We start from the raw sequence: 15,250 nt of genomic DNA on the forward strand, positions 1-15,250 counted from the left end.
GCCCTCCTCTCCTGCCACGTTGCTGTGTGCTGACTTTTCCAGAACCTGCCTGTGGAAGGCACCATTTTCTTCTTCTACCTCCTCCAGGAAGCAGCCAAGATTTATAGACGGCTTGTGCATAGACCTTTTCTCTCAGACACTAACAAAATTGTCCTCAAATTTTCTTTTGAATAAATTAAAAATTTTTTATTAATGATACTAAGAACCCACAAATGGTCCTGTGGTTTCTGCATAACCAGAAGAGGATTGGTATTGTCAGTCTGTGTGTACACAGTAATGACACTTTAATTTTTATTCTTGTTGCTAAGGAATTAACCCATGCCTATTCCTTTAGTCAGATTTAGACTGTTTTGACAGTCACCAGGACTTTTAATAAAAAGAACCTACAAAGACCTTTTTATACCCAATCTGTATTTAATTGCCATATGTTCCCATAAGCATTTCTATCAAATATCAGTATTCTTTAAACAATCATTTTTTTCATATCTCAAACATGCTTTATTTCACAACCCAAAAGGTATATTTATGATTACCAGATAAATGTGGGAATGGTTCTTTGGGAATGCTTTGGCTTTGTCTGATCTGTAAGTTGTCATCCTTGTGCCTCTCAATTGGGTAGAAATCAAAAACCAGAGTAATGGTGGTTAAAGAGTAGCTGACATAAAATCTAGGTATGAAGAGGAATAGGAAACAGTAGTGTGTGTGTGTTAGTATATCAGGTTGATTCATGATTTGCTTGTGCCAGGGCATACTGGCAGTACTCAGCAGTTAACTTGAGAAAGTGAATGACTTAGGAAATTTGGTGGTACTTTGTGGCAGCAATAAAATAGTCATAGAGAGACATTTTGAGATGATAACTATTATGGTAATACTTAAATGTGTGATGTTAATTGTCCACTTGGAAGTTTGCAGGAGAATTCTCTTACATCTACAAAGACCCACATTCTCTGTCTCAGTTTTGTCCTTTGGGAAAATCAGCCTTGGTGTCTGAGGTTAAGTAACTATTTAATTGTGTAATGTAACTTACGAGGAAATGCCTAGTGTTTATGAAAGTTTCAAAGTAAGTGAATGAGTCACTTTTTAATAAATGGCGGTGCTTTTACCCACAGGAATATTTAATGGATATCTGTTTTGGTGGGTGACTTTAAATATTCTTGATAGTTATGGTTAGGCATTATTTCCTAATAAATTACACTTGGGAATCACCTCGGATATTCCTTACACTTCTTATTTGTTCTAATAAATTAGAGTACATAAAAGTGGTACTTAATTGTTTTTTCTTTATTGCTGCTTGATATTGGCATGAAGACAATTTGAAATTTAGTTTTTAATTGAGATAGTTTACAGTGTAAACCACAGTGGTTCTCAACCTTGCTAATGCTGCTACCCTTTAATCCAGTGGTTTATGTTGTGATGATCCCCAACCATAACATTGTTTCATAATTTGACTACTGTTATGAATTAGAATGTATATATTTGATCACATAAATTTACAATTGATAGACAAAAGAAAAAGATGCTTATTTACAATGTTTACAATGTTTATATACTGACAACTGAGTATAGTAAAGTAGTAATAAAGTTCATTCCAAGTTGTAGATTCTTGCTAGCATTTCCATTCTGTTTTCCATTCCATTTTATTTCACATTCCATTTCAGTGTGTGTGTGTGTGTGTGTGTGTGTGTGTGTGTGTGTGTGTGTGTGTATGAGGGTGTGCCTGTGTATGTGTGCATGCATGCATGCTTGTGCCTGTGTCTATGTGGAAGTTGGATATCACTCAATTTGAGGCATCTATCTGATTACTTGAGACAGAATCTCTGTCTGGGTCCTACAGGTTTGCTTTCTTCAGGCCAGTGAGCCTCCAGTCTTTGTCTTTTCAGTGATGTGGTTGCATGCACATGAGCCTATGCTTGACTTCTGATATGGGTGCTGGGTATCTAATGCACATTCTCATGCAGTGTTGCAAGCACTTTATTAACTGAGTCATCTCTACAACTCAGATTCTTGCTTGCGTTTATCTCTCACTTTTCTATTTATATCTAAACCAAGTCTAAACAAACACTGCATTGCCAAGAAAGGTAGATTTAGTTTGGGTTGGAATAAGGCCATGGAATCTTACATTTTCTTCAGTTTGGCATGAAACCTATTCATGGCAGTGAAAATATACCTCAGCATGGATGTAAACATTAAAAAGACCATTTGATGTATGATGGGAAGGAGAAATAGAAATATACGTAAGAATAGAATCGTACATTTTGAAGGTATTTCAGTAAAATTATGCTTTTAGGATGTTGAGCTTCATGGTTGCAAGACAGACAATTAGGGTGTCATGAGCATCCCCCTCTTAAGATGTTTGGCCAATTTGTGGCTGTAGTGATATGATGCTAATAAACACTTTGTAAGGAAGAATGATTATTTTGGCTTCAACCCCTGAAGCAATACACAAACATTATTGAAATCCAGTGATATCCATTGACTGGAGAATTAGTGTTTGGTTTTGCTGTTGCTGTGTTCATTTTTATCTTCTTGTGTTCTCATTGATTCCTGCAAATGTATCGATCAATGATAATAATGTCTTTCCAGTATCCATTTTGTGACTGTTGCCTGCTTCTGCCTAGCAAGTGCTTATTTTGCATTCTGGCAGAAATTCCTCGCACCTGACCGTCTTCAACTAGCTGCTTATATGTATTTGCCCAGTGCTCAAATAGTCAATCATTTTAAATTTAATCTGACACTCCACGGTGTTAACTATCCCACTCAACTTGATGTATGTAAATTTAATGAGTACGCTGTCTTGTAAAATCTACATTCATGAATGAAAATATTGAATCTAACATTTGTAATTCAGTTGAAAAAATGCCCACTTTCTGTTTGCCATTCTCTATTCAATTCCTCTTTATTGTCTAAATATGCTCATATATTAAATTTACATCTTTTTGTTTCTCAGTTCTGCTGAAGATAGTGTCGAAATATTTATTTTGTGCCAATATTTTACCAGCATGTGATGGAGTTAGTGTATCTAAAATCAGCAAAAACAATGAAGTTTTGGCATATTGGACCCTCTGGCCTTATCCAGCTGAAAGAGAAATTCTTTAGAAGTGTCTCAGCTGCTAATGGCTTCACCTGGTTTCCAGACTGGGCTCGACCCAATCCATTGAGCACGTTGTAAAAAGTGAAAGACTTATTTCTTTCCTTGGTGTACAATGCAGCAGGCAAAGCATAAACTTAGTGACTTTTGGGAGGAGTCTCAGCCTTATTCACCCTGCACAGGTGCTGTTGAACAGTGAGTGCTTAGTCACACACCGATCTTATCTAATGCCACTGAGGTTCTGTGTGTTTCTGCTGTGCTCCTTTGCAGGCATGATGAATTTCAGCCTGTGTTCTTTACAGCATGCCTTGAAGAGCTGACTCTGCGACTGAAGCTGTTTCCTTGTTGACTGGAGGCACTGGAGAGTCTTCTAGAAGTAGCAGTTGCTTAGCACTCTAGGCTAGGCCTGCAAATACAATGGCTCCCGCTCAATGTTCCAGAATTGACACTCATCTCATGATTGTTGTAAAACAGGATTGGCAAATTCTGTATGAGAAGTTTTATTTGTGCATTTAAAAAGTCCAGTGAGGACTATCCATTATGAAATATGCAGCAAATTGCATTAAAAAAGGAAGTCACATGAAGTAAAGCAAAAGTGTTAAATACATGGACCTAAGAGATTGGGCAAAGGAGAGACAAGTGGAAATTCATATCCTCTCCTCACCCCTGCAGGGTATCCCCCTCCCCAAAGAGCCCTCCCAAATCATCAAAACAAAACAAAACAAACACAAGAAAACCACCTCGCTTCTCCATCTTTCCAACGCCTCTTCATTCATCCTAGTGGCATTGGGTGCTGCGGTGTGTCACACAGTATACCTTTTTGTCCAATCAGCCCCAACCACAAAATGTTCATTACAGTGAGTCATTGGTTTGGTTCAAGTGCTGTGGCACACCGTCATCACTAGACCCTCACCAAAACCTCTTTTGGACATCCTGCTGCTGCCCAGAGTCATGGAGTTTCTGTGAACCAGTCCCTTCATGCACTCCAGCAGATCATAGATGTAGTAGATGTTAGGGCGGGTCAGTTGAAGGCCCAGGATGTGGGTCTGGGCCATTGTAGCCTCACCCCTCAGACAAGGTGTGGAGCTGGCTCTCCTAGGCCCCTGCCATAGGGGCCGGCTCTCCCATGCATGTGGTATGCTGTGGGGCCATCAACAAGTGGGAATCCTACTGAATGTAGAAATCATTGATGAGAGAGCTGGTCTGCATGAAGACAGAGTGTACTGGAGTGTGGAGATTTCATTGGGATAAAGAAAAACATTTGCAAGCAAGCAACATTGTAAGATGGAAGATGGAGGTCAGGGGCAGGAGTGTGGAGCTGGTATTTAAAGGAGGACAGCTTTTAGGTGGTGAAAAGGACCAGCTGTGACCTTGAAGGTGGGAGCTGAGGAAAATGAAGCTTGCTTGTGGCAAGAAAGCCAGTGACATTCAGGACCTTGGTGGGCAATTCAGGTGTCAGCATGGTGTGTCGGCAACATAAGTGTGGGTCATACAGTATTGAACCTCAGGTAATGAACTTTATGTAGAGACAAAAAAAATATGGAAACAGTGTGGTAGACTAGACAGATGAGAGTTCAGGTCCGTGTTGCAGGATCCCCGTCAACTGGAAGAATTCTGCCTGAACTTCATCAATAGAGGGATTATCTCAATGATTAATACGGGGCTGACTCAGCCATTTATTTCTTAAGATCAAAGAAGTTTGAGGAGTCTTTTGTGGAAAGGCTGTTGGGAGAAGAGGCCTCATACATAGCTCACAGAGCAGGCTGGAAATCAGAAGCAGTAGCAACGTGTAGAAACCTTGGGCTTTGTATTTGGAAATAGTCTCAAGGGGTGCCTGGACCCCTGAGTTGTGAATGGAGTTTGGGTACCTGTGTTTGAAGTATTCTCAGGAGCCTTCCTTCCGTTTTATTTCTTCTTTCCTCCCAGCCTGATCATGTACTGATTTGGTAATTTTAGAGGATTTCAAAGTTCTTTTTTGCTTTTCTTTTAAAACGAAGCCTGTTCTATCTCCCCATTCCCTCCTCCCCCAAATTGCTTATTAAAATCTGTTATTAACGTACTTTAGTTTTGCCTTTCAAACAACTTTTTATTTCCAACTTAAAACTTAGAGAGCTACATAGAGAATTCTTATGTGTTCTTCACTCAGCACTTCCTTGTGTCAATATCTTCTGTAAATTTGGAAAGTTATTAAATATCCATGGAATGAACGAACATTGTTAATGCTGCTCACTACACTATAGACCGTATTCCCAGTCACCCCTTTTCATGTCCAGGATCCAGTCACAGTTTGCATTTTGTCCCCATGTCTCTTTCATTCAGGGTCAGGTCCTTATCTTTTATGACTGACACTTTTGAAGAATCCTCCTTATTTTCTAGAGTGCTCTCAATTCGCGTTTGTCTGATTTTCTTTTCCCCCTTGTTCTTCCCTGTAATTAGTTTGAAAATGCTTTGAGAAGACTATCACAGAGTTGGTGTATCCGTCCCAATATGTCATTATCAGGGGATATGTACATTGATGTCTCTGGTGGTATTAGCCTGGCTGTTATAGAAGGCGGAGTCTTCAGGGTTTGTCTTTTGTAAAGTTATTATTTTTCCTTTTGTTAACAGGAGCTTTGCACAGTTGTAGCAAATTACTTATCAGCCTTATAATTATATCTTCTGTGCAGTTTCTATTCATTACTTTTATCTATAATATATATTTGATGAAATAATACATTGACGTTAGCTGCCGTATTGGGGCTATAAGAGATCTGTAGTCATGCTATCATTTTCTGCCTTTATTTACAGTATAGAAGGTATCACATGTTAAATTTGGAAGGAAGAATAAGTTAATCTATAATGATTTATATTGCTCATCTAGGCAATCTATGTGAGTTCTTTTTAATCTTAAGTTATATTAGAAGCCTCATTTTAATGAAGGAAATTAGTTTTAGATGTCACAGTGGTTCTGGTTAATGCTCCATCTACCACATGTGTTTTTCTCCAGGGTGGCCAATGTGTACCTGAGGTGATGAGGATCCCCCAAGTGATTTATTGTTATGTTCTTCAGGTACACTGCCTCCCCCACTCCTATCTCCCAGGACTGGCTGACCTGTGGGTGTTGAGGCTTCTCCATGTGGTCCAGACTGTGTTGCAATTTATATTGAAGTGACATTCCATTGTTAATATTAATATCATTCTGTTTCCCCCTCTTCCCTTATCCTGAGATTGTCTGCACCATCCACTACGTTTGGTCAGCTGCTACTTACTCACTGTCTTTATCTAAGAAGATGGAGACTTGATTATTTTAAAAGAATATGAGCTAAGAAATATGAAAATTGGTGTCATGATTCTATCTTTCCCAATTTTACCCTGCTCAATTTTCTAGATAGTCATCTGAGAGGCCAAATCTCTCTGGAATTGTAACACAAAATGTAGATATGCAATTTTGAGGACAAAACTTCCTGTGTGTTTTTCGGGGATTTCTTTACTTCTCAGCATAGGGTGTTATCGCTTCAGGAGTTTTTCTTGTTAACACTTTTCTATAGATACAAATCTATTTTAAAAGTTAGCATTATGTACTTCCATATGATTATTTTTTCTCCATCCCTCCTTGTTTTTCTTTGCAGTATACTTTCCTCCCGAATATATAGAGAATAATAGCTTGTTAGGTGCAGTCATATGCCTAGGGGTGCTGCATCAGGCTTTGCTGTGTGTTGGAGAGTTAAGTCCAATTTTCTTCCTCTATTCCCTTCTCCTTTTATACAAAACATGGCATTGGGATTCTGTCATCTCAAATTTCCCAGGAAGATGACTCCCTTACTTATATAAGAGAGTTCCCATTAACTAGAGCAAAGCAGGGAGACTGCCCAAACACAAGTATAATTGTGCACAAGGTACGGGTCTCCAGAGACTGCTGAGCCAGTAGGAATGCTAATAGCTAGATTGGCATATGGGAGGGTTGTTATTAAGGGAATTGTCTTAAACAATTAGGGAGCCTCATTCCCAGCACAGGCCTTCTACAAATAGAGAATGAGAGAGGCTATTGGGTACCCAGTGGTTCCCAGTGCAAGGCCCAGTACTGAAAACCTGGAATGTAGAACTAGAGGAGACATGAACCCAACTTCCAGAGTTGGTAGGCTATGGAACCAAGATCAGCAAAGAAGGGTACTCACTTGATGGAGTGAATTCACCTTTCCTTTGCCTTTTGATGTTCTGGGCCTTCAACTGATTGGACAGTGCTGGCCCCATTGGGTGAGGGTGAATCTTCAATGCATTGATTCAAGTAGGCAGTTATTCAGAAAATACGCTCATAGACATACTATGTACTGCTTACCAGCTGGTCACCAGCTATCACAACCATTCTTAGTCATGGATGAATGACATCTGGTAACATCTCTTTGAAAAGAAAGCAGTAACTTTGATTTTTTTTCCTTTCAATTATCTATTTTGAAATTTTAATTTGCTTTTAACTCAACCAATAAGTTATATGTTTCTTAGTATTTCGTGCCTATTAAATATTTTATTTGCTATTTTAAGTAACTTAATACAGGTCGTAGATACTTCTAGGTCTCCCTACTTTTTTTTTTTTTCTTCGAGGCAGGGTTTCTCTGTGGCTTTGGATGCTGTCCTGGAACTAGGTCTTGTAGACCGGGCTGGTCTCGAACTCACAGAGATCCGCCTGCCTCTGCCTCCGAAGTGCTGGGATTAAAGGTGTGCACCACCAACACCCGGCTAGGTCTCCCTGCTTTTTATAACAATTATTCCATAACTCTATATATTTCTTCCAGAGTAGTTCTTTTCATGTTTAATTGTCACTTAACAATTGTACATAGTCATGAATTCCGGTGTGAATTCAACACATATTTCTATAGAAAAAAATGAGTTACCTAAACTCATAATTCAGTATAATGCCATGCAATTGTGCATTTTAATAGGGACAATTGTCCTGACCATTCAGTGAACCATAAGGAAATATCCCTGAATGTCTGCTTCTTTGCTGGTGTGCTGTTTTAGTATCCGTGCCCTACTGTTCTGGAACAAAGCACTCTGTTGGTAGAACTTGGGAAAGGCAGTGTAACTATAACCTATGGAATAGTTAATTTCTGGAATATTTAATGTACATCAAACCCATGCAATACTACTTATTGTATGTACTTACATATTACTTTCAAGTTTTTCATTTTGTGTCTAATTCCATTGAATAGAACCTGAGCTTTGATAATTTCTTCTTCTTCTTCTTCATCATCATCATCATCATCATCATCATCATCATCATCATCATTTTGTGTGTATGCGATATGTGTCTTTTAGTCAGTGTTCTATTACTATGAAGAGACACCATGACCAATAATTAGAGACTTGATTACAGTTTCAGAGGTTTAGTCCATTATGATGGCGAGGCACTTGTCAGACATGGGGATGGAGAAGCAGCTGAGAGTTCTACATCCAGACAAGGAGGCAGAAGGAAGGGGGGAGAGAGAGAGACTCCATGGGTTTTTGAAACCTCAAAGCCTACTTACTTTCACATACTTCCTCCAATAAAGCCATACTTCCTAATCCTTCAAATAGTTCCACTCCCTAGTGACCAAGCATTCAGGTTTATCTCTCAAACCCACAATGTGAATACGTGTGTCACAGCATACTTGTGGAGATCAGAGGACAACGCTGTGGCCTCTTTTACACGGGGGTTGAATGCAGATCTCCAGGTTTGCGTAGCAAGCTCTATTACAAACTTAGCCGTCTATAAAGGGGCATCTCTTTACATCAATCTCCTCTTTTGTTCTGAGGAATGTTTCCCATTATTTGTTTTTTTGACTGGTGGTGTCATCCTCCCTGTCACTGCCACAGTCAGGTGTCCCCAGGACTTGCAAAAATTTAAAAAACTTTCAATATATACACATAAAATGATGCATGTGTGTAAATGAATGCATGTGTGGAGAGTAGAGAACACCTTGTGGTACTTCGTTTTCTCCACCATGAGAGTCACTGAGCTCAAACTCAGGTTGTCAGGCTTGGCAACAAGACTCTGAGCCATCTTGCTGGCTCCTCAGAATTACAGGTGAGGGTAAATCCTATTGAAAAACACTGGCTTAGAGGGAGAAAAGGAAGCAGATAAGCTGTTGTTTCCCTAGCCCAAGAAGGAGCATTACTAATTACTTCCTTTGTCAGTGTGTCAAGCTGGAAGCTCTAAGATCTCAGAAATTCTTACCTCTCTCCCTTCCTCCCATTTTCCCTTTCCACAGGGTCTTTCTGTATAGTTTAAGCTCACCTTGAACTCATGATCCTCCTGCCTCAACCTCCCTGGTGCTCAGATACCTATCCAGTGTAAATATTTCTATCAAGATGAAATGAAAAAAACTGTTTTCATGAAGCACTAGAATTGTCTGGTGTCAGATAAATGAATGATCTTCATTGAAGAATGAATGTGTCATTCTTGGGAGAAATGTATGTATTCATTTGTAGTAGCTCTAGAATTTCTATACTTGCACTTATGTGTGGCCTGGGACTATGGTCCTGAGGAAATAATTGAGCTGTCTTCCTTCACCATTTTTTTGTGTTACCTCAGCCTTTTACCACAAGAACCTCTGAACCAATTTATGGAATTCTTATGACCATGTGGTTACGTGGATTATTAGTCATAATTAGTCTTACAGCAAAATGTAGGATGCTTAGACCTTTTGAGAAATCTTATATGTTTATTTTGTTCCAATTCACAAATTCTTATATTCATTCAGAAATTCAACTTTCATGTTATTTAGACTATCCAGTAAATTACCTATTTTTGATAGGGATAGGCAGAAAGGACTAAAACCATAGAATGTTATGCCATTTTCTTGCATTAGTATTAGGCATCTGGTATTATTCCTGTGCTTGTAGCTATCCTGAAGGTGGTAGTTTATTTACTTTTTATTTTTATAGTATGCAGATTATCTCTTTAAAACAGTACAAGATAGCTTCAGGTGCAGCTGTTGTAAAATAAATAAATATATTGAAATTTTGAATCCTAATGACCTTATGAAAGGCAGAAATCTGCAACTGTCTAATTATCTATAGTGATGTGAATATAATTTTAATGGCCTGCTGTGAATTTAAACCTTTTCTGGTAAGTGTTTTACCTGTTAAATGATCTAGAATGCTTTCTGTATACCCAGCTCTCCTTCCTTCAGGCAGAACCATGTGTAGATCATTGCAAAACAATTAATGCTACTTTAGTCACAAATTATTGATTTTTCTGTTTCATAGAGTGTATGTTGAACTGCAACTCTACTTAGATTCTAAAATCAGGCATTTTAATTGTGTTTTCCAGGAAGATATGAATTTAAATGAAGATAAAAAGGCACCATTGCGGGAAAAGGACTTCAGTATCAAAAAAGAAATGGTGATGCAGTACATTAATACTGCTTCTAAGACAGTAAGTAAAGCTGTCAGGTTGAAAAATAATGCTGCAACATGCAGTGTGGAAAACAATGCATTTGTCTAATGAAGTGCTTAGGCTTGTGCAAAACTGCAATCAGAAGGCTTTTGAATGCATAATTAGAAACAAGTATTATAATAAATTAGCTTAAGATAGTTCCCATATTATTCTCTTAACTTTTTTTGGGGGGTGGGTGGGTTTTGGGTTTTGGGCAGCCTCACTGCTAGGAAACACAGTGATGTGTAGTGAGACCTTGCCTCATTAGTGAATTAAGATGGTCAGTGATTTCCAGTGTCACTTATAAATGAGGATTGTATTTGTACTACAGATCTCTTTGAGACAGATTTCCTCTACATGAGTTAGGATTTGCAATATTTATTACCCTAGTGTGCATTTTCCTATATGGATAAAATTGTATGTTAACACATTACAAATGTCAGTATTGTTAGGAACATCTCCTCATAGTGACCAATTTTTCCAGGGAAATATGAAATGGAGCAGAAATAATGGCCAAGTGTCTAAGAAACTGATTGGCACACGGAATCTCTTGTATTTACTTCATTGAAAAACAAATGAGCTTGATAGAAGTTGTGAAAAATGGGGATTGGATGAAAAATATAAAATGAATGTGCTTTGTTTTTACTGTAAAAAAAACACTGACAGTAACCAGCTAGGGGTTTATTTCAGTTTACAAGTTCTAAGGCAGGGATCTGGGGCAGGTCCTGAAACAGAGACCATGGAGGGTTGCTGGCTGCTTATTGGCTTGCTCTCCAAGGATTGCTCAGCCTGCTTTCTTATTTAGCGCAGGCCCAAGTGCCCAAGTATAATATTGCCCACAGTGGACTGGGTCTGTCATCTATTAACAATAAGGAAAATATCATAAAGACAATCCCACAGGCCAATCTGATAGTCACTTCTCAAGTAAAGGTCCCTCTTTCCCAAGTGTGTTAAGCTGATAACTGACATTAACTACGACCGACAGGAGGTCAGGCAAGAAGTGAAAGACAGTGGAGAGTGATTTTGCCTGAATTTATAATTCGTTTACAAAGATGTTCCTTATCACACTGGTTTTTACCTGATCCTTTTAACCTAAGGCCAGATTGTAAGAACCTAAGTTATTTATGCCTCATCTCTGTCTATCTGGTAGATATCCTCTAACTCAGAGCTTTTTCTTTTGGAAGAAAGACTGAAGTGATGTTTAATTTTTAAACATGTCTCATGTTTTAGCAGCCTCATCCTCAGTTGTAAAAGTCACTATGAGCAGTATGCCTTTCCTAGCCTGGTGTAGATAGGATCTCTATGCAATGCTGTGATACTGATATTAATGGCTTTTAGATATGTGATATGGCTTAAAGATAGGTGATTGTCATTTAGGAATTGTGTATGTGTGTGTTCTGTCTTTTGGGCATGGGCATCTTAATTTACCTCCTTTACTTTTTCATTTATTTTTTTCTAGCTGTAAAATAGCAATTCCTGTGTTATACAATGATTCTACCACCATTAACTTGTTTGTTCCATTTTTAAAACTGGTGGCTACCTCTGTGGTATTAGCAGTTGTTTATTTTTCTTTATTATTTGCTTAATCTTGCAATTGAAATCAAACAGTACAACACTATACTGTTACATCAAATTTATCATAATAAATACAGAGAAAAGTATCACATAACACATATTTACTATGGGTGTTTCCACATTTTTAAAAAGACATTTATTTAATAAATTCTTTTTCAGCCGGGCGGTGGTGGTGCACGCCTTTAATCCCAGCACTTGGGAGGCAGAGGCAGGCGGGTCTCGTTGAGTTCGAGGCTGGGCTGGGCCAACAGCCTCCAAAACAATACAGAGAAACCCTGTCTCGTAGAAAACAAAAAACAAAAAACAACAACAACAACAAAAAAAGAAGTCTCCAAATTAGCTGGGCGGTGGTGGTGCACGCCTTTAATTCCAGCACTCCGGAGGCAGAGGCAGGCTGGACCAACAGCCTCCAAAACAATACAGAGAAACCCTGTCTTGTAAAAAACCAAAAAAAAAAAAAAAAAAAGGCTTTTTCATATTTGTTAGTCAAGATTCTAGAGAAGAGAAGGGTGCCAAAGTACACTTGTCATAGTGTGTTAATGGAACCATTTGGCTCACATATACCTTAAATACAACAAATAGGTAAGACACGTGAAATAACAATGCACAAAATTCAAAGCAGGGTAGGTGAATTATGTCCTGTGGAAGGGAAATTTAAGAAAATTTAAACCCAACAAGCCAAAATTTATTAGATATAATCACTTAATAAGTAGCACAAGTTACAATGGGCTTAGAAAACCCTGTGTATAAATGCATTTTAATTCTGGAATTGGAGGAAATAAAGACTTACAAGACAAGATCAACGCCATTTGAACTTTGTAAGGGCAGGTCTATTTGAGTTATCCTTTCATTCACCTATTTACTTTAGTCCTGTAATCATTTTGAACTAAGGGGGATTCATTTACAAGAATGAGGTAATTAAATGATCAGGACTGAAAAAGATTAGTTATCTTGTTTGTGAGCGTAGCGTTAACTCACTTAATTAGTGCTTAGGGTATCATGGATTTTCCTAGGAATAATTTGAGAGGTGATTAACATTATGGAAAGTTCAAGCTGACCAGCCTCTTACTTCTGCTCTGCAAGTAGAAGCACATTTTTATTAGTGCTGTGATTTTTGTCCTCCATTTTTTTTATATTAATGACTGAAAAAGTTACTGAGAAGGGCAGAATCCCTATAGGACTCACATTTTATAGGTTGTGAACCATAGCTATCTGTCCAGCACCACCATAGGTTTCTGTACAGACATCAAGACATTTGTGTCAGGCATATGTTTATTAAGATTTTTGTGTTATGGATTTGCTTTGAATTTTTTGTGAGTAAACCTAAGTATTTTGTGAAACTCATACTTACGTGCGATTGATTTAACGAAGCTGTGAAATGATCAAGATGGCTCACTCAGGGATAAAAGCATTTGCTGCCAAGACTGATGACTGGAGTTGTAGTTGCCCTTTGATATTCTCAGGTGTAATGGGGCACAGCCATGGACCCTAACTCACCCCCTCTCCACACACAAATAACAATGGAAAAGTTTTACAAAAGACAAAACATGCTTTCAAGTAGTAACCCAAAAATATCTAACAAAGTTACTTTTTATACTAGAAGAAAAACCATAATTAAACTCAACTTATAACACCTTATACATTTGAGTTTAGGTTGCTAAATAGTTATACTGAATTTTTACAGGCAAGAATTATTAAATTTTACTAACCAGGTCATATAAGAAATTAACAATGGCAGATTTGCTTTTTTTGTTTTTAATTTCCTAGCATGTGGACTTGTGGTTCAGGTTGTTCACTATAGCCTGGTGGACAGATTTGATAGGTTTTCGGGAAACCTTTATCTCCTTGATTTAAAGCTCCTAAGTGGGAGATTATATTTCTGGGAGTGGCCATGATTACAGCAGGTTGCAGGATGAATTGAGGATAGATTCGTGGAGTAATGACTACAGCCCAGTATAAAGGAGTTTATGAATAATGTACATTCCTACATAAGGTGCTTTGGGTTTTCTATGTTTCTCTAAATGACCCAATGGGCCAGCCACATGCACTGACTGACATAGGTTATCTCTAATTCTGTTGTATTCTAGAAATTACCATTTCCATTAAAAAAATGGTAAAATCCCCTTTTATAGTAACTGACACTGGTACTGCAAGCCCTCTGTGCAGTTGTTGGCACTGGTGTTTATCATGGTCAATGGGGAAAGGTGTTTTAGAAAATATAGGCATGACATTTTTTAGGTTACATTAATGGAGGCTGAGACTTTAAAAGTAGATGTGACGAGACAGGGAAATCCCAATAGTGTAGTGTTTGAAAAATTGAAAGTCTGGGAGAAAACACAGAAATTTCTCTTTAGGTCTAAGGATTTTCTTCAAGAAAATTAGTAATTACTGCACAATGTGCCACATAAATGATACATACACAAGTATAGTTCTTCAAGAACTCTTATCTTCCCTTATCGTGCTTGAAGCATATTTCGGACATTGTCAGACATTGGTTCTGCCATCAAGAGGCCTGGGCCTCAAGTGGATTAATGGAGACATATCCTGAGTTGTTGCCTGCACCTGGCCCGTTCTCCTCTTCTCTCTTTGGATTGTGCATATCACCCTAGGTCTGTGAATCCATTGTTTATGTTAGGGCTTACTTTGTTGTGGGTGGTTGAGTTTATAGTAAGGTTACACTTTGTCCATGGCTTGATAATAAAAGTCTATGACCGAGGCCACGGAGACCATAGATGAACTTATAAACAATTAAAGAATGTGTTAAAAGAATTTTGGTTTAGAATAGGAATTACACACCAGTAAGATTCCTTTTCTCTCATCATAAAAGATAGTAAAAATAAGACATACACTTTCCTTTTAATCTTTCAAGAGAGAAGAATCTTCCAATGTTGTTCCATTCATAATGTTTGTTGTAGTAACTTATGGCCATAAAACAGGGAAGCAGTGACCCTTCATACATTTCCTAATATTGTGGTGACCCCCAGCCATAAAGTTATTTCCTTGCTATTTCATAACTGTAATTTTGCGAGTGCTGTGAATCGTAAATATCTGTTTTCCTGTGGTGTTAGGCGACACTGTAAAAGGGTTATTTGACCCCTAACGGGTTGTGATCCACAGGTTTTGGGAACTGCTGCCTTACAGACTCCAAGCTGTGTCCCCCAGCAGTGAGAACACACCCATGAAAAGTCATGAGG

The 15,250-nt window shown here is 38.2% G+C and overlaps 1 protein-coding gene across 2 annotated transcripts in view; it reads left to right on the forward strand.

Moving 5' to 3' along the window:
- Positions 1-15,250, forward strand: part of Diaph3 (diaphanous related formin 3) — a 433,102-nt gene that overhangs the window by 66,307 nt on the left and 351,545 nt on the right. For both annotated transcript variants that reach the window (XM_040754912.1, XM_040754964.1), the window contains one exon: positions 10,377-10,481. In XM_040754912.1, coding sequence (XP_040610846.1) covers positions 10,377-10,481 — 105 coding nt within the window. The remainder of the gene's footprint in view (positions 1-10,376; positions 10,482-15,250) is intronic.

The sequence above is a fragment of the Mesocricetus auratus genome, unplaced genomic scaffold (genome assembly GCF_017639785.1).
Source record: "Mesocricetus auratus isolate SY011 unplaced genomic scaffold, BCM_Maur_2.0 Super-Scaffold_2245, whole genome shotgun sequence".
Taxonomy (NCBI): domain Eukaryota; kingdom Metazoa; phylum Chordata; class Mammalia; order Rodentia; family Cricetidae; genus Mesocricetus; species Mesocricetus auratus.